Below are 25,635 nucleotides of genomic sequence, written 5' to 3'. Positions count from 1 at the left end.
TTTATTTCAGCTTTTGGCGCTGTCTACACAGCAGGAAGTCTGAGAAAAAGCATTCTTCCTCCAACTTCCATTACTCCTCCTACAATGAGCATTACAGGAGTCAAAGTAAGAAGTCCTCCAGCTCGATATTATTTTGACATTATGTCGAAATAACTGCTTGTAGTATATAAGTGGACTATGTTATTTTGGAATAACATTGCTGTGCAGACACACTATTAGGGAGTCAGTGGCATGCTCAGAAAGCAAATCAACATTTCCTGACTCCCAGTCCACAGCTCTAACTACTGCCTGCCTGCACAGCAAACACTGCAAGAAACCTCTAAAATATTTAGGGGATCCCCATTCCAAGTAGTTACCACATGGTATCCTGTCTTCGGGCAATTTGTTACTTCTATGCTCTGCTTTCTCAGATAGCATGGATTTTAGGCACAGAACTTCCAGAATCTACATGTTAACTTCAGCTCTCCCAACCTTAAACTCTCCCCAGCAACAAATGTGCTCTCTAGACTGGCGAGGACATCAGAATGTAGGGTTGTTGCTTAGAAGGGACAATAGGCAGTACAATATCCAAACTCCTCCCCACTCCCAGATCTCCCAAGGCCTCTTCTCTCTTAGACCTGGACTGTACAACACCGGAGTATTTTGGGAAGGCTGTAACAACTGAATCATGGAGGGTTATTAATATAAGGGAAGATGGAAATGACTCACCAATGGAGCCCGGCCAATGCTGCACAGATAGTAGAGGAGGCCCTTGGTGTGGTAAATGGTTGGATGGAGCTGGCAGCTGGGAGCCAGCCACTGTCTATTCAGATCATCCCCACTCAAGGAGCACCGGTGGCTGGAATCACAAAACAAAACACACCGCAATTAAAGTAACAAAAACAATTCAGTGGTTTCAAAATAACAGCTGTTTCTGGAAAGGTCCTGTACTAGGACAGGCTCAGTTTGTGAGGCTAAGTCACAGATAAATATCTGAATTTCAGATATGGGCTTGAATGAACTGAAACTCCACTGGAGCTTATTTTAAATAATTCTGCAATTTATGAATGATCAATTTCCTTTTCCTACGAGTCCTGCATAGTTAGATTCTAGGTCACTAATGCAGTTTTGATTTACTCACGGACTCATGTTAAACAGGACTAATACTCTTTTTCTTAAACTCTAAAATATCGCTAAAGTCTGTGGCGGTAAAAAGGGTTGGTTTTTCAAAGCCAACATTGGACATAAGGATGCCCAATTATCGGTTGTTATAATTGGAAAATCAGTCAAGTCCCTTTGAAAATCTATAGGCACTTGTATGGGCTGAGCAGAATATCTCTTGCATGGTTTTTCACTCAGGAGAAATTCAACCATCGCAAGCACATACCAATAAGATCTTTATGATATACATCCCTGGTATAGAAAACAATTGGCTGTAGTGGGAGTTTAACTTCACTGTAAAAGCTGACTAAAACCTAAGTAAGGACCTCAGTTTTTGGACCAAAGACTTTTACCTTAACTCAATCAAACCTTCCTTTCTGGTTCTTTTTCACTGGCTAATACACTGTGCTAGATGTTTGACTGCATGGAGGAGAGGTTATATATTTTAGTGCAATTATGCAGATCTGAGTGATCTCTTTTATAATGACTTTGTTTTAGTTCCAAGCATCCTTACTCTATGCAAAGGGTTCATTCTAACTGGAACTGCAATTTGCAAATTGTGATGCACGGATGAAGCTTAGGCCGCCGTTGGATGGGAATTCATGATAAGTCCTACCATTTTAAAATCAACCATATCTACTGAAGAAGATTTGCTGTTAGTTTAATAAACTGGAGTTGGAATTTCCTTGAAGATGTATTCTAAACATCCACAGCTCCACAATTATTTTAATAGGGGAGATACCATGTTCTGTCACTTCTCCCACTGTAATGAATGTTCCAGCTCTCTAACAACTCAGCAGCAACAACCTGCTATCATGTGTGCATGAGTGAGATCTCAATTCACAAGCAAAACTTTTACACTGGTAAATTTCACAATTTAGGTTGCATTGCACACACCTTCAGCACCATCAATAGCTGATTTAAGATGCTTGGAGGGAAACAGCTGTAAGACTATTCAGAACCTTTAGAGAGGAATAGAAGCACAGGAAGTCTGACAGGAGGAAAGAAGGAGTAGAAAGAAATAGGATACACACTATAGAGAGTATTATATTTCACATACACACACACACAATGTAAAATCACAATGTTCTGATGCCATCTTGGGTTCCTAGTGACATCAAAACATCCATTCCAGTTTACTTATTGTCACCTGAATTTCCTTTTCTCTTTAATTCACAGTTCCCTTGCTATACATTCTGCAATTTACAAAGCATTTACAATAGCTAACACCCTGGAAGCCAGAATTTGCAGGTAAGATCATTGCTGTTTAAAAACTTGCCAATTTACTGTAGTGTTTATGAGTGGCCTTTCACACAAAGTTAACCCTAACCTCACCCTTTCTCATTTTCTTGCTAGTCATATTTGGGCCCCTAGGTGTTTTAATGCATTGCTACCCAACTACCTCTGAAGAATGATATCTCCATGCAAAAAACACCTGTTGCACTGAATGGCATTCACCTCACTTATAAGTGACTGTGGAGAAAATAAGATCCAGACTCTTCTCTGAGCAGCGTGTCCTCCCATGACCACTTAAGTCAATGAGAAGTACTGATAAAAATATAGAATGGGCATCCCATGGGAAAGAGCAATATTTTGGACATTTATTTTTATTCTGAAACAACTTTTGACCTTCACCCTTGGCTGATTTCCAAAGGAACTGAATTTAGAAATACAGAAATATGTTGTTTCAAAATTTTCAGTCTAAACAAAATGTTACAATGTTTTCAAAGTCAGGGCTTTCCTTAGAGCCAAGTTCGGGATTATTTGGGTTCTCCATATTTACAACCCTCGTGTTGAATGCTTATTATTAGCTCATTTTATTTACTCCATCTGCTTTTTTAAAAAAATCCAGAAGCCCTTGTTTAATATAATTCTTCTCAGTGGGTACAATGTCTCTCCATGGTAGTTAGTTACAGACTGATGGTTATGTCATGAGTTTATAAAACAACACATGGCCAAACAGTAGGGGCCTGTGCATGGGAGGGGAGCACGAGAGAGACAGCATAATTCATTCCCTCTTTTCAATCATTACCATCATTTAAATCATCTTTAAATATTAGCACTATTGCCTATTAGTCCATATTGATGGTCCTTGGGTTGTTGCAGAGCTTTAATTAAAGTATGATACATTGATTCTTTTTTTTCCATTAAAGCCCGTCTACTTCAACGACTGCTTCATGCCATCCCTGTTCCCTATTTTCTTCCTTTCTTCTCTCCCTTTCCTAATACCGATGACATTTGCAGATAAGGGTATTGTCTGCTATGCCTGGCAGCCAAGGATGAAGGTAAAATATTAAGCTGATCTCAAGCACTGATACCAAATAATAGGAGTGGGAAGCCAAGACTGGCTTTTGTGTGTTTGCCAGGATACAATGAAATTCACTTTCCAGATCAAGGCTGTTCATTACCTGGCATCTCCAACCTAGTAGATTTGCTGTAAATGTGTGGTGTCTGCCTTCTTTAGCAAGACTCCTTGCCACCTTTGCTAGGACTAGCTGGAACTCAACAAAAACAATGAAAGTGTTTGCTTCTGAAAGATTTCCAATGCTCCAAAAAATGAGTCTGCTTTATGTGTCTTTGTGCAGATTATTTGTAATTCATCTATTTGTTAGCATTTCAATCAGATGTGTTATCCATTCATTAAATCCTTGTTAAATGCGCTTTTATTGTTCACGTGCCTGATGCTGAGCATTGGCCTCAGATCCATGTTCTATTAACTCTTCGACCTTTACACACTGGGAATCATTATGGTCTAGAGAGAGCCTTTGGACAAGGAGCAGTGTAGAGCTGCTGGAAGCAACTCTAGGAAAGAAGAGGCAATTTTTTCCTTTGCTCCCCTTTTGGTAATTGTGTGCTCATGACACTGGTGAAGGAAAAAAATACTCCTCACCCTCTCCAATGTACAATGAGGCTGTCAGAGGAGTAGAGGTATCTTTGTGACTCATTAGAAAGCACAGGTGAAAACTTACACAACAGGGAGGCATTTGAAGATGAGCGAGCCTCTGTTCCTACTATGGAGGTGTCTGCAAATCTCTATAATGCAGATATGTTTGTGCAATGACACAGGACATGAGAAAGTTTCCAGTAACCATAACTTCCTACATTCACTTCTGCTCTCTTAGATATGCTGTGTCACAGTGTAGCACTAAAATAGCTCTTGTCTCCTTGATAAATAAGATGGGGCCATGCACTGTGGGAAAAGGTGGATCTGAACAAGATTATTCTCTGTCTTTGCAACACACTAATTACAGGGTTTGCTATTGGGTAGAGCCTTCAGATTTTGTTCCTTAGGCATCCTAAATATTCAAGCGGATAAGCAGCCTGAAAAATGAAAGCCGGGAGTAGGAAGTGATATGGTCACAGGTGCTAACTATACTCATGCTGAGCACAAGAGCAACTACTTCTGAGAAATGAGGCCCTACTTCTAGGGCATAAAGACCATATCATACTGGTTATACATTTAGAAGTCAACATGGTCCTTGCATGGCTGGACACACAGTATGCAGGATGGGCAAATCCAGAAATCAACATATTATCAAGCCTTCTTCTACACATCCAATATGCAAATGTACTTAATGTCTGTTGTACTGGTTTAAACCCTGTTTCTCTTTAAGAAAGCTATCAAATACCTGGGCTTCTAACTGCAGTATATTCTCTGCATGGAAAGGACTGATGGTGAGATAAGCAGAGGGATATACAGGTTCCAATCCTAAACTCACTGAAGTTAATGGCAGTCTTTCCACCCACTTTAATGGGCCTTTGGATCAGGCCTATAGATAGAAAGGGACAAACAAAGAGAGCACTGGAGAAGGACAGAGGTGAAGAGAGGAAAAGAACAAAAATACAGAAAGTATGATATAAACAGACACACAAAAGAAAGAGATGCACGAGGATAAACAAAAAGTGAAAGTTATTATTTGAGTGAGAGGGGAAGAAATGGAGAGGAAGAAAGAAACAAATTCACTTTTTAAATAAAAAATGTTTGCTGACTCAAAATCTCCTGTCCATTACAGATAAATGGAGAAATAGGATCCAGCATATTGAGTGAATGAAGTCAGGACTGATGGTAACAAGACCTGGGGCCCAGTGTGCATTGTGTTTGATATTTAAAAAAGCAGCATCACCATTCACTGCACATCCGAATAACAGAAGGCAATGCTGATGCAGGGTAAACTAATCTATAAAGCGAAGTAGATGCACATAAGCATCAGGAGAGAGATGCTTGGGAGAATCTCAGACAGGCACAGGATCTTGGACTTTGAAAATAACTACTGCCAAAAAGGAAGAAAAAAACAGAACTTGTGTTATGGTAGTTTGATAGCATAATAATCCATCATTTCACCTGACTGATTTTCACATTGTATTTTCAGTGTGAGGAAGATCCCAAGAGGTCAGATGAAAGGGGCATCTCCAATAAGACTGCTGCTCCTGATCTTAGAATCATAGAATCATAGAATAATAGGACTGGAAGGGACCTCAAGAGGTCATCGAGTCCAGCCCCCCGCCCTCAAGGCAGGACCAAGCTCCGTCTACACCATCCCTGACAGATGTCTATCTAACCTGTTCTTAAATATCTCCAGAGAGGGAGATTCCACCACCTCCCTTGGCAATTTATTCCAATATTTGACCACCCTGACAATATTTGACCACCCTGAGGAAGATATTAAAAGAACATAATTTTCTCTTGCTTTAATTCCCAGCCCTCTGGACCAGCTCAACTTTCTTCAATATTTGTGCATCCCCATGGTAATGATGTATCATGGTGTTGCAAGGAGATGTCCTCACCAGAACATTATCATGATGCAACATCCCCAGGTAATTGTAGGGCTCTTTCATTAACCTGAAAGATGGTACAGACTGAGGAAATGAGAACAAATCCTCACATTTTCAGGACGGCTGTCATTCAAAGGTCAGTCAGTGTTATTTGACTTGACTATGACTGGTGTTCAGGTGGTATGGCCTACCCAAATATGCAGAGGTATTCTGTTGGCACCCAGGAAGCCCAGACTATTTGATCCTATTAATGCCAACTTAAAGAATACAAAATGGTTTCTCTGAAACAAAAAGAACTAGGGACAAAGAAGAAAAACTCCAGACATACCCATGCTTAGGAAGATTATATGCAGTTTGTTTGCTATGAACAACAAAGAAAAATATTGACCAGGGACTGAGTTTGGACCAGACCCCAAGTGTTTATGGTGAGTTAGAAGCAGGGTGGGAATGACACTCCCTTCCATACTCTGGGACTATGTCTACACTGCAATTAAAAAACAGTGGCTGGCCCATACCAGCTGACTTGGTCTCACAAGGGTCAGGCTGCAGGGCTGTTTGACTGCAGCGTCCTTAGTGTTTTCTACTTCCTCTGATGGCATACATCAATAGTCTACAAGGAAACCTCAGTTTCTTTTAGTTACAATGGATTCACACAGAGTTCAGAGTGGCTGTTGCTTCTCAGCTGGTTCTGAGACCAACCTCCTGGTGCCATACTGGTTTACTGCTAGGCCTTTAGGATGGAGATTTCCAATGCTCCCTTCTCCTTGGTATTATGTGACACATGTACAAAGCTGTACTTATCTTCCTGAATGACACTTATGCCAACCATTTATTGATGCCATTGAAGGTCTCCTTCCCAGTTAGCATGGCGGCAACAGCAGCAGCAGCATGATTTTACCCTTTCGGCACACACTAATGAATTCACAATGCATAATGCTTCCTCTTGGGCAAATGCTGTTCTAAAGCATCACTCTGCCAGCTTCCACTTGCCTCCTTATAGCAGAGAACTGCCACTAATTAACTTAATGAGCCTTCAGTGTTTCATCTTCTACATCTGAGTGATTTTGTCACAATGGACAATCCTTTCTTCTTAAGATAAATGATAGAGAATTTGTGCTTTCTCAGCTTCGTGCATGTAAGGATGTCATGATCCTTGTTCAGCTCTCTATCATGAATCCTCCTTTTGACTTGATGGACACATTTTGTTAAATCAGATTTTGTTACAAACCAGTTAGAGACACAGAATGAAATCTGCTTTATCCCCAGCTAATGTTATCAAAGTCAAAATCAAATGAGACAACTGTATAAATGATTGGCTGAAAAGGCGAGTTGACAAAATTAATACAGAGTGGTACTGCTACATCATAGTCACATACAAATGTCACAAGATTTGTCCATGAAACTCACATTTATATTTCAGTGAATGTTGGACAACAGCCTTGAGCATTAAACACTGTAGGGCTGATTCACTCATTTAACCTAGTACATTGGGCAAAGAGTTTGCAAATCATTACCAGAAGCAGGTGGTAAGATGTAATAGCTACTGAACACTTACTTTACCTGGGTGAAAATGAGAATATAAAGTGTAGGATAATGGTGAATCAAGATGCCTACATGCATTTCTTGTACTTCCGATGCAGCAATAACAATTCACAACAATAATAAGAACTGTAACTTGCACTCCTTCACTGACTCTCCTCTCATGTTTGTAAAATGCTTATTGTGTCATGACAGGAAAAGACTTATAACAAAATGGTAGATGAAAACTGCTTTTTGACAGAAAACTTGATTTGCAATATATATATATATATATGTTTTTCATGAAAAGTGATTTCTGATTTCTGCAGAAAATTCTAACTTTTAATTGAAAACAGAACATCTGAAAGCCAAAATATTTGTTTTGGGCTTTGGTCCACCCCCTCACCTCCACATTTCAGCAGCTGAAAAACAAACAAAGAAAATTAATCTGGAAATGCTGCCATGGTGTATGATGGGAGTTGTAGTTAGGGTACTTCATGCTCCTGTTTTCTCTGAGCTGAGTCCCTGGCTGGGCTATATCTCCTATGATGCATCACACAGTGAGGGACCCCTATGATTATGGCTCAGTAGGTCAGGAGCCTGAATTGCATCATCACAGATGGAGTCTGGTTCAGGAGCCCGGCCCAGGAAAATGGAGTCATGAGGCACCGGAACTACAACTCCCATGAGGCATGCTAGAGGAATTTCTGAATATAAACTTTTTAATTTAAAGCAAATGTTTTTGGCTAAAAGTTTTCAGTTTTCAATTTTTCACTGAAAAGTTAAAATTTTCCATGAAAAAAACCAAAACAGGTTCTAACCAGCTCTACTTATAATGGAATATGCAGTATAACTGTAGTCATATTGTTCCCAGGATATTAGAGAGACAAGGAAGGTGAAGTGATATCTTTTATTGGACTAACTACTGTTGGTGAGAGAGACAAGCTTTCAAGCCACACAGAGCTCCTTCTCTTGAGCTTGAAGGTTTGTATCGCTCTCCAAGAGAATTTGGTCCAATACAAGATACTACTTCACCCCTCTTGTATCTGTAACCCTCATGGAAAACAGGCAAACAAATCCCAGTTTTGCAGCTTGAGGGAGTGAGAGATGAAATGACACACCTAAAGTTTCAGAAGTCAATCAGTGATAGAACTAGGAACAGCCTTTTAAAAACAGACTTTCTTAAACCTGTGCAAACTCCTGTGTGGATACTCTTAAACTGATTTATACCTGCTTTATATTCATTTATCCTGAAGTGATGCCTAACCAGCTTAAACTAAATTGTCCATAGATAGGTTTGTACCAATTTAACTGAGTTGATTTAAAAACCAGTTGGTTGAATCAGTTTAATTTAATCCTAGTCCACACTATATAACAAAGAAGAGCAAAGCAGCCCATCAAACGTATAAAGGAGATTAAAGGGATAGGGCTACAATCTAAAATCATGCACAAAAAAAGAGAATTTGATGACAGCTCTTCTGGGATTGCCTTGTTTCAGTCCGCCAAAATTTCAAACCAGCCAAGAAGCCCCAGGGCATGACTCCCTCTGGAGTACCTGATCACTGATCCTCCTTGCTGAGTTTCACAGATCACTGGAAGAGAAACAAAACTCTCCCAGCAGCTACTAGGAACCACAAAGCTTAATCTCAGATCTCTAAAGATGTGTTACCACTAAGCCACAGGGTCAAATCATACCAGCACAGCTGTGGGTCAACACCAGTCAAAACACATTTTTGGTTCAAATGAGATGGGTATGACACCACACAGAACGCAACAGTGAGGAAACCATCATGCTAAGGGTAAGTCCTTCATGGACTTCTGCTGAGAGGAACAAGGCACGCCTTTGCATGTTTTTGTCCAACCTCTAAGTTGGTTTTGTCCAACCTAAGTAGGTTTTGTCCAACCTTGTATAAGCCAGTAGAGGCTAAGCATATCACCATCCAGTAAGAGAGCAGACTGGAAACCTGCAGTTCTCATTAGGTGCCTCTAGGGTACGCACTGCAACCTGACAAAGTATCAGTGGGTTACAAGAGATGGCATCCCACAACAGAGCAGGGCAGTGAACTGGGACTGAAAACATTATACAGAACCTGATAAGAGGGGACCAGAGAGAGACAAGGAAGGAGGAGGAGACAGAAGTGGAAGAGGCCAGAGTCACCACTTGTCAATGGGGCATGCGTTGTGATAAACGTTCCCAGTATATCGCTCCAAGTCACCACGTTCACCCCCACACTCACCCCGCCCACCCACCCCCATTCTCAGAACTTCCGTTGGCAACTATTCTTGATTAGGTAACAGAGAGGAAATAATCTCACACACAGGGAGTGCCAACCTTTGTCCAGCCCAGTGTACACTGTCAACTTGCAGGCCAGATGCTGCTCTGGAACACTGCATGCTGGGACATTTACTTTCCTGGTGCGGGCAAGCTATTGTCTCTTTCCCCTTTCCCAAGTGCTCTTCCTCAGTAAAAAGGAGCGATGAGGAGGAGTTTCTTCCAGTCACATCTCTATAATAATCAAGACAGTGGAATTGCAGAATTACATCAGTGAGGTCACTTTTAGCTGCCCCAGCACTGTTTTAAAGCTTCAAAGCTCAGGGGAGGGGGAGATAATGATAGACAGAGAGAGAGAGAGAATTATTATCCCTTTACAATGCTGTCTACAATTCATTTTTATATCAATGCCCATGAGTCAAATCAGATTCCTTCTACTTTCCCAGAGCAGGAATAAGCACGCAGTGTTTTGGGTCTGTGGTTGTGGTAATTGTATTTTTGCTGGTCAGTTGTCCAGATTAGTAATGGAGTGAAAAAAGGGACTCTGTTCTTCCCAATGCAATGTATGTAGGGACATGATGTGATTTATAGCAGAATTAGCCACTGGCTGACAAATGAGAAGACACAGCACACTACCCCGTAAGTAAATTATAGCTTTGACAAGGTAGCATTAACTGAAATATGCTGAGAGGTAGCCTACAAAAGAACAAGAAACAATGAAATGCATCATATGCCAACTCTCTTCTTCTGCAAGGAAAGCAGGTAGGCTACATAAAGTATGGTTTTTCATCCCCCATTAGGTGAAATTAATATTATAATGATTGTTAATTTATTACTAATATCTACTCTATAGCATCACTAGACATTCTCACTCCCAGTTCGGCATCCAACTTTACTAAAGCAAATCCTGTTGTTAATCTCACATGACATCTAAAGGCTCTTTCAGTGGCAAATACTCTTGCTCCACAGATTAATGATACTTTTCCACAGTTTATTGGATGAAATCTGGCTAGTAATCCACCTAGTAATTCTGGTTTGCTATTATTGCACTGGTCCAGCAGGGCACTTCCACTTCAGCAGGGTGAATTCCAATAAATAACCGTGAGTTCCTGAAATAAAACTCCAATGGGTATTTCTTTTTTCCCCCCAACAGACTCCCTTCTGTGGGAGATGAGCAATATCATAGAACCAGACCTCTGTGTAACATAGCCTGTGTTCCAGAAAACAGGAAGGCCAATTCTGTTCTATGTGATATCAGCAGAAGTTACAAACGCATAATGGAGACCAAATATGGGATGTATGTCTTTTCCATTCAGTTACATGCTTTTCCCTCTGTGGGCTCCTTGCTAGTACAAGGTAATTCATATGTAGACATACCACCCATATATAATACTTCAGACATTGGCAGGGTTTACCCTACTAAAATATCATACTTGTGTTATTCAGAAAGATCTGTAAAAAGTGCGGATGACTCAGGCAAGGCTATCATTTATGAGAGTTAGGGGGGCACTAGTCCCCCTACCAAAGTTGGAACCCCTGGATTTCATGCTTAAGATGCATGCCCTAACTCCAGAGGTAGCTCTTAATTGCAACAGAGTTTGAGCTGCTTCAGCTTTGCCTTTGAGGCAGGGAGTTTGTTATAAAAAGAGTGAGACAGGTGATTAAGAATGAGAAAAGCCTGTGCATTCAAGTAATTGAATGATCATTAGATCACCATGAAAACATTGTTGGTTACTCCACTTAAAAGATAGGAGGAAAAAATAGGAATGAGTGTTGTGCTGCTGGGATTTGCTATTTGGACCACTGCTGTTAATGTTCTTGAAAATGGGGTGAACAGTGACTAATCCAAAGCTGACTGCAAAGAGTTACAAAGGATCTCACAAAACTGGGTGATTGGGCAACACAAGGGCAGATGGAATTCAGTGTTGATAAGTGCAAAATAATGCACATGCAAAAATATAATCCTAGCAATACATACAAATATGATGGGGTCTGACATGCCTGTTACCACTCAAGAAAGAGATCTTGGAACCATTGTAGATAGTTCCCTAAAAACATCTTCTCAATTTGCAGTGGCAGTCTAAAAACTAAAAAGCTAACAGAATATTGGGAATCATTAGGAAAGGAATAGATAAGACAAATACCATATTGCCTCTGTATAAAGTCATGGTATGCCCACATCTTGAATACTGTATACAGATATGGTCATCCCATCTAAAAAAAGATATATTGGATTTGGAAGAGTTACAGAAAGGACAACAGAAATGACTAGGGGTAAAAAACAGTTTCCATATGAGAAGAGATTAACAAGACTGGGACTTTTTAGCTTGGAAAAGAAATGACTAAAGGGTGGGAGAATATGTTAGAGGCCTAGAAAATCATGAATGGTATAGAAAAAATAGAATAAGGAAATGTTATTCATTCCTTCACCAACATAAGACAAGAAGCTGACCGAATTAAATTTATAAGCAGAAGATTTAAAACAAACAAAATAAATTATTTTGTCACAGTCAGCTTGTGGCACTCTGTCAGGAGATGGTGGAAAGGCTCAAACCATAACAGGGTTCCAATAAGAACAAAATAAGTTCAAGGAGGATAGGCCCATCCATGGCTACTAGCCAGAATGGGAAGAGATGGTGTCCCTAGCCTCTGTTTGCCAGAAGCTAGGAATGGGAGACAGGGGAAGGATCATGATGACATGATGATTACCTCTTCTGTTTATTCCTTCTGAAGCACCTGGCATTGGCCACTGTTGGGAGACAGTATACAAGGTTTGAAGGACCATTGGTCTGACCCAGTATGGTCATTCTGATGTTCCTATATAGAGCTGAAATGTATCTGCTGTCTGCCGTAACCCATTAGACCTCTCTCCCCTTCCAGAGCTGAGATAGAGCCCAGGAGTCCTGACAGGGTGGGTGTGTCTAGACTGCATGCCTCCGTCAATGGAGGCATGTAGATTAGACAGATCGGCAAAGGGAAATGAAGCCGCGATTTAAATAATCGCGGCTTCATTTAAATTTACATGGCTGCCGCGCTGAGCCAACAAACAGCTGATCAGCTGTTTGTCGGCTCAGCACGCTAGTCTGGATGCTCCGCACCAACCTGAAAGCCTTTTATCAACATCCCCGTTATGCCTCGTAGGATGAGGTTTGCCGAGGATGTCGATAAAAGGCTTTCATTTCGACAGGGGAGCATCCAGACTAGCGCGCTGAGCCGACAAACAGCTGATCAGCTGTTTGTCGGCTCAGTGCGGCAGCCATGTAAATTTAAATGAAGCTGCGATTATTTAAATCGCGGCTTCATTTCCCTTTGCCAAACAAACAAATCTACATGGCTCCGTCGACGGAGCCATGTAGTTTAGACGTACCCGGTCTGTCTCTCTCCACAGAGTTAGTCACAAAGTAAGAATATACATTAATTTTTTAAGGCTAACCAGTGTCCCTTAAGTGACTTGCCACAAGGTGTCAGAATGTGTTAGTGTTAGAGCTGAGTGGGTCTAATATTTATTTAATTTTCTTTCTTTTATACAGGAATTGGATAAAGTGTTCCTGTTCGCTAACTGCTAAGTTGTCTGCCAAAAAAAAGTGGAGTTTTCCAGTGCCGTGGTAGCCCCTGGATAGAAACGATGTGTGTGTGGGAAAGGGTGGAAGGGGTTGGTTCCCACTCCCCGTTTGGTGCTTGGCTTGTACTGAGCAGGCTCAGTAACACTACTGAAGCCTCTGTCCTCAGTCCGGCTCCCCATGCTCTCACTCTCTTCTCCCTCCCCCATCACAGCCTGCACAGGTCACCCCTCCCTTACCAAAATCCAAAATGGCACCCCTGAACTCAGGTGATGGGATAGAGGCTCTTTCACATCTAGTTTAGTGGCCAGGTAGTGACTAAAAGTCAACGTTACCGGATAGTCATTAAGTGGTCAATACCAAACAAGTTTACACTGTCAGTCCAGTTGCTAAGCAATAGAATACTAATACTACATACAAAAAGTATAAAAGCCTAGGACTGTGGAACTCTTGTGTCCCCTCACCTCTCTAACCTGGGCTGTCTCTCACCATGCTTTGTTAATAACAAGCAACAAATCCCTCCAGGTGCTGTGATCACTCAACACAACAGCTTGTGGAGCTCCACACCGAGCTAGATTGATGAGATGCTCAAGAATGAGTCGGAGAAAGGCACCAGCCAAATCCCTCCAACTCCCAGCCATTCTACTTAAGGAATATACTGGCTTGAACTGCTGAAGGTGAGCAGAGCAAATTTATTAATTGGTTCATCACTTACTCAATGGAAAGTAGACATACACACGCCTTTATAAAACCCAAGCAAATTACCCAAGTAAATGACACTTCAGGCAAACTCACTAGTAAAGATAAAGAGTTTTATTTTTAATTTATTTACTTTGAAAGTGACTGTGATAGGCAGAAAGTCAGAATTAGTTACCAAAAGAAATAAAATGAAAGTACACAGTCTAAACTCTGAACCCTATTAGAGAATTTAGTTGTTCCCCCAGTTGGGCAACAACTAAATCAAGCATTTTTTCTCACCCCCCTGGATACTCCAATCATTAATATAGAAGTTTGTTCCTTAAATCCGGGCCAGTCTCCTCGGGTGGAATCTGTCATTTTCTCAGGATATTTCTACACTACAGGGGAAAACGCCACCGCATCCAGGGAATGCATCTGCTCGTCCGCGGAAGAGCAGACGCGCTCTTTCGGAAGCCCTGTCTTCCTCCTTCCATGAGGAAGAAGGCCTCTTCCAAAACTGGAGGCTTTTCCAAAATTTGGCCAAGTGTAGATGGGCTAAATTTCAGAAAAGCCCAGGTTTCCAGGGCTGCCAACTGGGCACTGTTCACCAGTACATTCATTTAAAATGACAATTAATTAAAACCAATGTTAAACCCTCGCCATAGAAGTAAAGAGAGAGAAGTTCTGCATTCTGTAATTTCAAACACACTAAACTAGCAGGCCATCCACTTGCATGGCCCAAAGCTTTCAGTGTGTCGTCAGAGTTTAGACACCAGGAGTCAGCCAGGAGTTGCTGGAAGGGCATTCAGGAGACTGAGCAACAAGTGAGTAAAGCCAGCTGCTGGGAATAAGCCGAAATATCTAGGTAATGCTTGAGGATGTACTAAGCTTGCTTTCATTTGTTCGCTTCCCCCTCCCCCTCCACACACATGCACTGTGAGCCTCTGAACCTTGGCTGAATGCTAATTCTGATACTAAAAAATGACAACAAATTGCACTTACATAACTGCTCATCCAAGCACAGTATCTCTGGGCACTTCACCATAGTAAAGTTAAATGAAGCATTCAATACACATTTATTAAAACAAAGTATCTGCTAGAGAAACCTGATGGGTTCGTTGAGCTGTGCAAAACATTTGTCATAAATAAAATGTCATGAACAGGCAAAATCATTGCAATCCTGAAACTTGAATTCCCCCAAGGGGCTCACAACCTTAGCACAAACCTCAGCCAAGTTTTGAGAAAGCTTGTGGCAAAGTGTTGAGTGAAGCCATGACTGAGATTCACAGGCTAGGGAGAGATTTATGGTTTCTGATAGGAACCACTTGAAACTCAGTGGCACTGTATAACTTCTCCCAGAAATCAGGCCAAGCTCAGTGATTTTAGTGGTCTTGCTTTGAGTTTTGGGTTTGCATGATTCAAAACAGAATTATAGCAATGAAATCTTACGCTAATGGAAGCAAAAATAAGAAGGTGGTTCACAGATGCCTGTCTGAGTAAGACGTCGCTGGTTTTGCACAATTATTAGCACCAATGTTCAAACCAGGTATCTACATTATTTAAATACTTAAATCAGTGGCCTATTTTTTTTCAAACTATGGAGTTACCCAGTAGCTCCCACTAAAGTTCAATGACTGTGTCCAATGATCAGAACGTTTGACAATTAGACCACTCTTATCTTGCTGCCTCAAAATGAACTTCTAATCTATGCACCAATGTGTGAGTATTTTGGCTTTCATCTCTACGCTGTCTTAAAGGGAACCAGGGAATCTGAAGAGTGGAGAGAATTGTGGCAGAGTTCCAAATGGCAGGAGCACAGTCAGGGCCAAAGTTTCTCCAGATTTGAAAGGTATATTTATGTACAAGATAGGTAAGCTACAGTTTAGGGCCTCAGATTATGAGGGGTCTCTAAATACCAAAAATTCTGGGTATTTTTGTTGCATCCTCACCTATGTGCTAGTATGTATAAAATGTTGTTATTTCTATTGTCATTGTTTTTTCTGTTAGAATACTACACTTTTTCTGGTAACATTATGGGGCCTCAAACTAAACATGGTTTAGAGCCTCAACATATCTTATTCTGGCACTGATTCAGGAGACATATATCAGAGGAGAAAGGATGGTGTATGTGTGTTGTGATCAGTGGTGAAAGGTCAAGGAGATTTTGCAGAAAGTTCGATAACCTGCACAGAGTCATGAGAACAAGGAGTCTGAGGAGCTTGACGCTACGAGACAGTGCCCTGCTCTGCTCCCTTAAAAACATTAGGTGCAGGGCTGGTCATGAAGAGGTTCATGGGAGAATCCTATATAACAGAATCAGGCAAATGCCACCTGCTCTTGGACTGCTCTAGCTTGTGGGAAAGATGTATGGAAAAGAATGTTACTCAAAATTTGCATAAACTTTCCCCCTTGTTTTCTGGTGACTTCTATAAGAGCTCTAACTTACACCTCTGAGAAAGAAGTAAAAACAGAAGAACTATTTGCTACAACCAAGCAGTAAGTTCAGGGCCAATATCAGGGCATAATCCTTTCCTGCCCTCTAGCACCACAGAGGATACTCAGATGCCACCAGTAAGTACAGTATTTTAGTTCTCACCACCAACACCTCTAGAGTTTCATGCCGGATCCTATTTTCAGAGTCCCTTATATTATCAGCCTTTTTCCCAGGGCCCAAGAGAAGATGATGTCTCCCCTCCGTGAGATCACACTCTGACCCCTGCTCTTCCCTCTTGCACTTCTTGCCTGTACCTTTTTATCAATCCTCAGGCTAATTAATCCATTACCCAGCCTAATGGCCTGATGAGATCATTCCATTCCATTCCTCACCCAGACCTCTGGAGAAATTAATTAGTGCCAGAGTGATCAGGGTGCTGGTATTTGAAGAGAGCGAGGAACCCCAGGGAGACAGCCTGTATGTCCCACAAACCAGTGGGGATATCAGAGGGCTGCTCTTATATGGAGCCATCAACACAGGTGCCCACTCTTGTCCCTTCTGTGGTGGCAAAGAGACCCTGGCACACCTCTGTCTGGAATGATCCAGATTGCAACCCCTTTTCTGGCTTCTCCAGTACTCTCTCCTCAGGTTCTGGTTGTACTTCTGCCAACACCTCCTGATATACACTCACCCTACCTGTGGCCCCACAAAGTCACGTGACCTCTTCAACAACCTCTTCCTGATGTTGTCCAAGGTGGGCATCTATAAAACCAGGAGGAGGATGCTGGAAGGGGAGAGCCTCTGCAACTGTGGGGCCTATTTCCATTCCTTCCTTGGTTTATGTATCTGGGCAGAGTTCCTCTGTGCTGCACCTGCTGGCTCCCAGGATACCTTGGAAGAACAGTAAGTGCTGCATGGGGTTCTCTGCTTGGTGTCCCCTTCTAGATACCTGTGCCCTCACTCTTGTCCCTGTTTTTCCTATTAGTTGCTTGAGCCCTAGATTCAATAGCTCCTTCTCTTCAGCTGAGGGAGGAGCCTTCAGCTTCTCTTTCCTAATACTTCAATAGGTGCTAGCTCTCCGCACTCTGTCACAGCTCCAAATTGTCACTCTCCCTCACTTACTGGTTCGGAGGAGGGGGAGAAGTGCACACACACAGCCTCTCTACCACAACCTGCAAGACCCTGTAAGGACTAGCCACAGCTGTATTCTCATCCTGAGAGGGCCTGCTCTTCAGTGGGTAGAATTTAGTTGGCATAGTTCCATTGAACTTAATGTACACCAGGTGAGGACTTAGTGTTGAAACCCAGTGGAGTTGCATGTCCCTGCCTGTCTTTACACAAATCAGTGATTAATTACCACAATTGGCCCCTTTCTATACACTCTTTGGATAGGGGATGTACTTATTTGTCTCTCTTAGGGAACCAGACACATTATAACACTTAAACACAGGAATAAATAATAGTAATAAAATGCTGCAAGCAGAGTCATGGGCATTGGGAGTTATACCACATGGCTCAGAGGAGATGTTGTGTAAAGGTCTGCACTCGCCACAAGGATGCTTTCAGCAAGTCAACTGTCCAAAGAGAAAGCAGTCTTCAGACACTCTGCTAGCTAACTATGTTTCTTTCAATGGAGTTTTATCCTTTATGTCACCACAAGTGTAAAAATGACAAGCCAGAAAAATATGGAAGACTGAAACTCTCATGGCTCAGAGAAATACCCATTTTGACGCCCAAGAATAACTCCATTTCCTGAGTGGAATCACAAGAAAGCTTAAGGGAAGGTAGATCAGCCCCTGGACCATCTCCTACCATTGTGCAGAAGGCTCTCTCATTTTGCAGAGAAATCCTCATTTTGCAGAGAATCCTCATTCTTCAGGATTCTGCACCTTTGTAGGTAACCGGTCCCCTAAAGGCTTCAGAGCCATTAAGGGCTAGAGCTAAACAAATCAGATCAGGGACTGAATTTAAGCATTTTTTTAAATAGGGGGGGTGTAGAATTGGACCAAAACCATTTAAAACAAAAGGTATCAGATCAAAACTCAAAAATGTTTCATTTTTAATTGGCCAAAATGTTTCTTGTTGACTCAAATGATTTTTTGGGGAGATTTTTGTTTTGACTCAGCCATAGTCTACTCTTTTTAACCATTTGGTACGTGTATGTGTTTCAGTTAAGTACATCTGAATTCAAAACACTATTTCAAAACAAAAAGTTGACACAAACAAGTCAAAATAAAATATTTTCAAATGGGAAAAAATAATAAATCTTTCAGCTACTTCATTTTTTTTCCAGATTTTTTTTTTTTGGCTGCAGCTATGCATCAACCTCTGGTCTTACAATGATCAACATCCCCCTCAACACACCTTTCAAGACCTACACATGCCTATCACAACATGTGATGTACCTCATCCAGTGCACTAAACATCCCAATATTTCTCATGTGGTGAAACCAAACAATAACTAAATTTTCCAATCAACTTGCACAAGAAAAAGACAAAAGACAAAAACATCAGGCTACTTATAGGTGAACACTTTTTACAAATCCATCTATCTACATCTGATCTACCAGTTCACATCCTCAAGTAAGCCTGCACAACACTTTCAGAAGACAAACCTGGAAGCTTAATTCATAACTTTGCTAGACACTAAAAATCATCAACTGAACCGAGACCCTGGATTTATGACTTATTACAACATCTGATAGTAGGGGTGAGTAATAAGATAGTGGTAGTATGCCAGGGTTAGCCCCTGCAGGGCCACCATCACTTTATTTACCACAGGTACAAGGAATTGCAGCTACTGTTGGCTACAGATCACTGTTCCCAGCCAATGGGATTTGGGGAAAGCAACTCGGACCAGAACACCACTTCCTGCAGTTCCGATTGGTGGGGAATGGCGATCCCTGACTTACTGGTGCTGAAAGTGGCCATACCTGGGGAGGGGCAGGTAAATATGATAGCAGCAGCTCAGCAGGGGATAATCCTATTGAACCGCATCTGGCCCACAGGCCAATTATTGCCTGCTTCTGACCCACAGCCAGAGTTATAGGGGGGAAGAGAAGAGTGGGGGGAAGACAGCTGAGGGGGGTGGGAGTGTTGTCATCAGTTGCTGGCTTAATACAACAACTTATAACCCATCATCAAAACTCCACCAGCTACCATCCCCACATCGCCTTCCTCATCCCCCTCCAATAACTGGAGAGGTTTGAACGGGCTACTTCACCTTGAATAATCCCTTGAAATATGTGTTAATTACTTATGCTAAACAATCTGTTCCACCATGTATGTAGCTGTGATACTCTTAATACGTTTTCACAGACCTAAAGGAGAGTTGTGAGTAGCTCAAAGTTTGTCTCTCTCACCAACAAGTGTTGGTCTAATAAAATATATTAGCTTACCCATCTTTTTGATTTGGTGGCAGTTGCCAAAAATCAGAAAAAAAATCAGTTTGGTTTGAAGTGAATCTGATTTGTTTGGGAATTTTTGGTAAATCAAAAAGATATTTTGGATATGGTAGCATCAGTCTCTTCTTCCCCCTGGTATGGCTGTTTGGTGAATGTCCAAAATTATTCTTATTAGAAATCATTTTAGGTGGATGGAGACTGTTTTTTTCATAGAATAAAGTTTTCATTTGAATGATTTTGTCCAACTTTAATAAGAAATAAATTGTGTGAATTGTGAGTTAGTTCCTCACTTTTCTTCCTCCCCAATATGGCAGCGTGAATTAAAGGCCACATTCTCCATTTACTTCATTACTGCATCTACATGCTTAGCATAACAACGCCCCTTTTCTATTAAGAATAAATATAAAGAAGTTAGAAATCTCCTGTTGCCCAGCAGACACCTACATAGCCAACAACTTCAACTTAATAATTACATTTTGCCTGTTCTTCTAAAACCTGCCATTGTGGAGCTCTGAGAATTAATTTGAGCTGTTTGGATAACAGTCTGTTTCCTCTTCCCCCTGCAAAAAAATTGAACCTAAATTTTAAACAAGCGGATTTTCTCCTAGAAAACTAAACAATTCCAATTTTCTTTTGTTTTGGGCAACCAAAAACTGGAAAAAAAATTACCAATCTGCCAAACATTTTGGTTTAACTGATTTTTTCCCAAAAGGTTGAAATTTCAGGTAGTGGTTGTCAAAAATAGAATAAATATTTCTGGGAATCCATTTTTTTTTAACTAAAATCTTCAAAGATGGTTAAAAACGGTCATTTACAAGGAATTCTCAATTCTAAGAATATTTTATATGAAACATTTTGACAAGCTTTAGTATTAATGAATTAAGTCCTACAATGTCCCTGAAATGTAGACAAGGATTACTATCCTCATTTTACAGATGGGAAAAGTAAGACAGTTTGAGTATATGGCAGAAGCATGAACAGTCTCTCAGTTTCATGCTTTAAACATAGGTCCTTTCTATCTAAAATTAATAGGAATGTGGCTAAGGAAGCCAATTCCAATGATCTCACGATTTTCCAGAGAGTTTCAAACCAAGCTGCATCAAGGTCAGGCTTCTACAATTACCAATACAAGATGCTACAGAGGAAGGTGTGAAGCTCTCAGAGTAATTTAATTGGTCAACTTTCTGGTGCTGTAAATAGGAAGGAAAGGATTACTGCCTGAACATCAAAGGTTTATGCCATGAAACACGTGTATGTCTATTTCTTAGCATGCAGGCCACAAGCTAGTTACAACAAAAACCACCCATTTCTCATGATGGTTGTTGCCAGGGTTCCAATGGAAGGTGACATGGAGTCTGTAAGGGTTGCTTTGGTTTTATTCACATATTTATTTCTCCAGTTCAAGGAGCAGCTTTGTTGGTCTGAAAGGCTTCCTTGAACTGCAGCACTGAATATATTTCTTAGCCAAGCCAAATCCAAGCTGCAATTAGGAGCATAGGTCTGGACATTTTATCATTTTTTCTACATATAGGCAACTCTAGTGCTCAGTGTGGAAGACTGCAGTTAGCCACCCAGGAGCAGCGCTTAGCAGAAATGCAGCAACTACAGCTGTGCATAAATTTTAGTAAAACACAAACGTTGTGATTACTGAAAAGGTTTGAAATTGCTCAGCGAGCATTTGCACTATTATTGTTCAAGTCAGCCAGGTGAACAGGGCTTGCTCAGATGAAACCAACAAGCAGAATTTATATAAGCATATGATGTGCCATTATTACCCTGCTAAACACTAGGTTTGGAGACAGTCCTTGAGCCAACTGGATACAAAACAAGAACATGTGGAAAGGTTATAAAATCTCAAGGTTCAGGGTTTCAACTAATCTCTCACTATAAGGCTTTAGGAAAGGATACCTTTAGAGGTAGCGGGTCATCTCATATCTGCCAACTATGGGGTTTCTTGTATCACCCCTTGAAGCATCTGGTCACTGTTAGGGACTATATTTATACTGTGATCACAGATTGTGATTGCAGCTTGAACAAACATACCTGAGCCAGCTTTTTAATCAAGTTAGTACATATCTTGGGGCAGTCAAGCAGTAGCACTATGAACTGTACAAGCCCACTCAGAACTCTGGGTAATTATTCACAGGGCTAGCCTGCACAGAAGCACCTGCCACCACAACCTGACTGCTCCAAAGCCTGACACAGATTAATTAAAGCTAGCTCAAATATGTCTACCTGAGCTGCACATCCACTTGGTAACTGCTATATAGAAATATCTAGAGACAGAAAACTGCACTATGTGGCCCATTGATCTGATGTAGTATGGCAATTCTTACTGTTCTATGCTCCAACACAATTCATGCTCTCCTTACAGGAGAGTTTCATGCTGGTGGATATTTTCAAATATCAGTGTCATAGCAAGGGGTGGAGCAGGGCGTAGAGGGGCAGTTGCCCCAAAGTGCCACACTGGGGGGGGGGAGCACCAATTTAGCTACCAAAAGTTATGTGAGCGAGGGAGCAAAGAGCGGAGAGCCCGAAAGCAGGACGCGGGTGAAGGGGCGCCCAGTAGGAAGAAGGGGCCGTGGAGAAAGCAGCCCATGGAAATGTCCCAGGCTGCTGGCTGGGCTGGAGTGGGAGCGTACAGCCCCACATGGTGAGCCTGGCACTGGCAGGCCATTTGCTCCTTGCAGACATGCTGCCAAGGCCAGGCTGGGCGGTGGGAGTGGGCACTCCAAAGGCCTGCCTGGGAGCCCAGCACCTCTGGCCTGGGAGCCACTGCCGCCCCCATTGCACTGTTCAGTGCCTGGACTGGACAGGTTCCAGGGGCGGAGGGCAGGATGGGGGCTAGCTGGCTGCTGCTTTACTCAGTGCCCCCCAGTAGACTCCCCATGCCCCTCTGTGGTATGTGTGGTGCATGGTTTGGCGGGTGGTTTGGGACAGGAAGGCAAGTTCATGTACCAAGAAAAGTCAAGTGTCCCTGAAGAGCCTGGGCACCAGCCGCCAGCCCCTCCCCACTAAGCCCAGGCTCTGTCCTTGCCGCTCATTGGAACAGGCCCAGGCCAGGGACCCCATCTCCAGCCAGCACTGGGGGAACAGCCCGCAAAGCACTGCCCGCCCCTGGGACAAATGATTGGGGGGCACAATTGTTGCCTTTGCCCCCAAGCGCATAACACCCTCGCTATGACACTGTTAAATGTATCAAGCTTCCAAATGAAGAGAGACAAATTCTGATCTCACTCAAAGTAGAGTAAATCTTGGGACACTCTGTTAAAGTGGATTTGCTCCAGAGTAACTGAGTTATTGCAGCAACAGCAGGAGGGGGAGGAAGAAGGCTTTGCTGGATGAGGGGGAAAGGCCCCTGCTGGCCAGTGGGAGAGAAAAGGCCCCTGCCAGCGAGGACGCCTGAAGGAGAGAAAAGGTCCCTGCTGGCCGGGGGCAGGGAATGGGGGGGAAAGAGAAGGTCCCTGCCAGCTTGGAGATCTGAGAGGGGTGGGGAGAGTAAAGGCCTCATGGAGGCAAGGAAGCTAGATGGAGAGAAAAGACCCCTGCCAGCTGAGGGAGCTGAGGGGAGAGAAGGCCCCTGCTGGCCAGGGAGTTGTAGGAGACAGTAAGCCCCACCAGATGGGATCCCCCACCCCAACTCTCACTCTTGCATCTCCCATATCCTAAGTACCCTTCTTTGAAGAACCAAGGCAATGTAGGGTAAGTCTCTAGTCATTTTATATGCTTCTCACAGATGTTATCTCCAGGGAAGCCATCTGCCCATTGAAGCCAAAGGGCTCTCTACTAAGGGTACATCTAGACTGCGGGGGCCAGTTCTGGGATACCAGAGGTATCCTGGAAAAACTCTGCCACCACAGGGAACACATTGGCTCTTGCACTTCTTTGGCGGAAGAGCAAATGAGCTCTTTCGGGGAGCCCTGTATACCTCATTCTACAAGGAATAAGGGCTCCTCTGAAAGAGGAGGCTTTTCCACCATTTGGCCCCATCTAAATGGGGCCAAATGGCTGAAAAGCCTCTTCCAGAAAAGCAATCGGAAAAAATTATGCAAATTGCATAGCTTTTTCCGAAAAAAAAGGCTATAGTGTAGACCTAGCCTGAGATTCTTGTATTGATGGTTGAAGAGACTGTCCTTGGGCCCAGGAGTGATTTGGGAGAAGCTATTTGAATGCTGAAATAATAGGAGCTGATTCAACTAAATCATCTCCCTTGGTTGTCAGTAAATCTTCCCAAGCTGAGCAGCAACAGCACTAAAGCTCAGGACAGACAGAGGGACATATTTTTATTTTCTTTCCTATAAAGTAACTTAAGATTGACTTCCTTAATCGTATTCAGAAAAGAGGATGTTGATCTTATTTTGGTTTCATATTCTGTTTTATTTTTTTATTGTACCTGGAAGTGTCTCCTCAGAGATTTTTAGAACCACTCCTGTTGTGTTTGCTGTTTGGTTGTCCAGCTGTTCTCAGGTTCTAGCTATTTATCTATCTGCTTTGTATGTTTGTGTGTCTTTATCTGCCTCTTTCTCTTATAATTCCTGCAGTTCCTAGTGATTCCCGGCCATTACAGTCTGTCAATTACACAGGTTTGCTACTTGCTTGAGGGAATGCAAAGTGTGTTTCCTCTGTTGGCAGCTGTTTAATCCAGATGTTGTACTGGCGGGTTCTGATTGGCTGATAGATGATGCTGAACGCTTCCTCTTAGGAAGAGTAAAGTAAGAAAAACACAGCAATTTATAAATTAAAGATCAGATTCAGCTCTCATTACACCAGTGTAAATGCAGAGTAATTTCAATGGCATTTGCAGCAGTGGAACTGAAATCAGAATTTGGCTCTCAAGCAGGGTGGCTTCTTTAACCAAATTGACCTTTAAGCTGAAAGGTGTAGAGCTGTTTCACAGAGTATTACTCAGCTGGCCAGCTGGGATCCTATGTATTGATTCTCATAACACAGGAACAAGAAAATACACAATGAAATGAAAATGCATCCAATTTAGAAAAGACACAAGGAAATATTGTTTTCAATGGATAGAATCATTAATCTACAGAATTTGCAGCTTCAGTATATTTATAGTCAGAGATTTTAAGGCCAGAAGACACTGCTGTCATCATTGCACTATTTAATGGAAAATTCTGCAAATGTTTTAAAAAAAAAAGCTATTTGTATTAGTAAAGGTAAGCAATATAATTAAGTTATCTATGGCAGAAATTACAAGGATTCCCAATTTTCATATCTCAAAATGATTTCAATAGATGGGTCAAAAATGAATTTTCTTCCTTCCCACCAACCCCAGTCAAAATGGAATAGTATTGCCCAGTGGTATTATGGTACAATATCAACCTTCAAGGCTGGTATTGGCCAATGTCAGAGACAGGATACTTGGATATATGGATCTTTGGCTTGTTTGGGGAGGACAGTTATAATGCGATATTTATCTAGAGTTAGTTAACTATATTTTCTACCTTTATTTTGACATTTAACTATATTCTCTCCTCCCAGTTAAAACTTACGATTCTACCAACTGCAGAAAGTCCCAGGGAAAATACACAAACCATGACTCAAACACGTCACATCACCAAATGATGTTAGTTTCATCACATAGCTCTTATTTGTTCATCCATCAAAAACAATGCTGACAAATGGGAAAGGGTTGACAAAAAATGAGCTGTAAGATTTAGTTGAGATCTGGAAAACATGTCAGATTGTGAGAGACGAAATGTGATCAATCTATTTAGTTTATTCAAGAGAACATTAAAAGGTGGCTTGTTCACGGTCTTCAAGTACCTGTATGGGGAAGAAACTTCTGAAAGTGAATGGCTCTTTACATAAGCAGAAAAAGGCATTATGAGAGGCAATGGT

The 25,635-nt window shown here is 41.8% G+C and overlaps 1 protein-coding gene across 1 annotated transcript in view; it reads right to left on the bottom strand.

Annotated features, from left to right (window-relative positions):
* Positions 1-25,635, bottom strand: part of AGBL1 (AGBL carboxypeptidase 1) — a 485,420-nt gene that overhangs the window by 234,410 nt on the left and 225,375 nt on the right. The window contains exon 19 of the mRNA XM_075897043.1: positions 709-838. Coding sequence (XP_075753158.1) covers positions 709-838 — 130 coding nt within the window. The remainder of the gene's footprint in view (positions 1-708; positions 839-25,635) is intronic.

Source organism: Pelodiscus sinensis, chromosome 14 (assembly GCF_049634645.1).
Source record: "Pelodiscus sinensis isolate JC-2024 chromosome 14, ASM4963464v1, whole genome shotgun sequence".
NCBI classification, from domain to species: domain Eukaryota; kingdom Metazoa; phylum Chordata; order Testudines; family Trionychidae; genus Pelodiscus; species Pelodiscus sinensis.
This window is presented reverse-complemented; position numbering and strand designations above follow the sequence as displayed.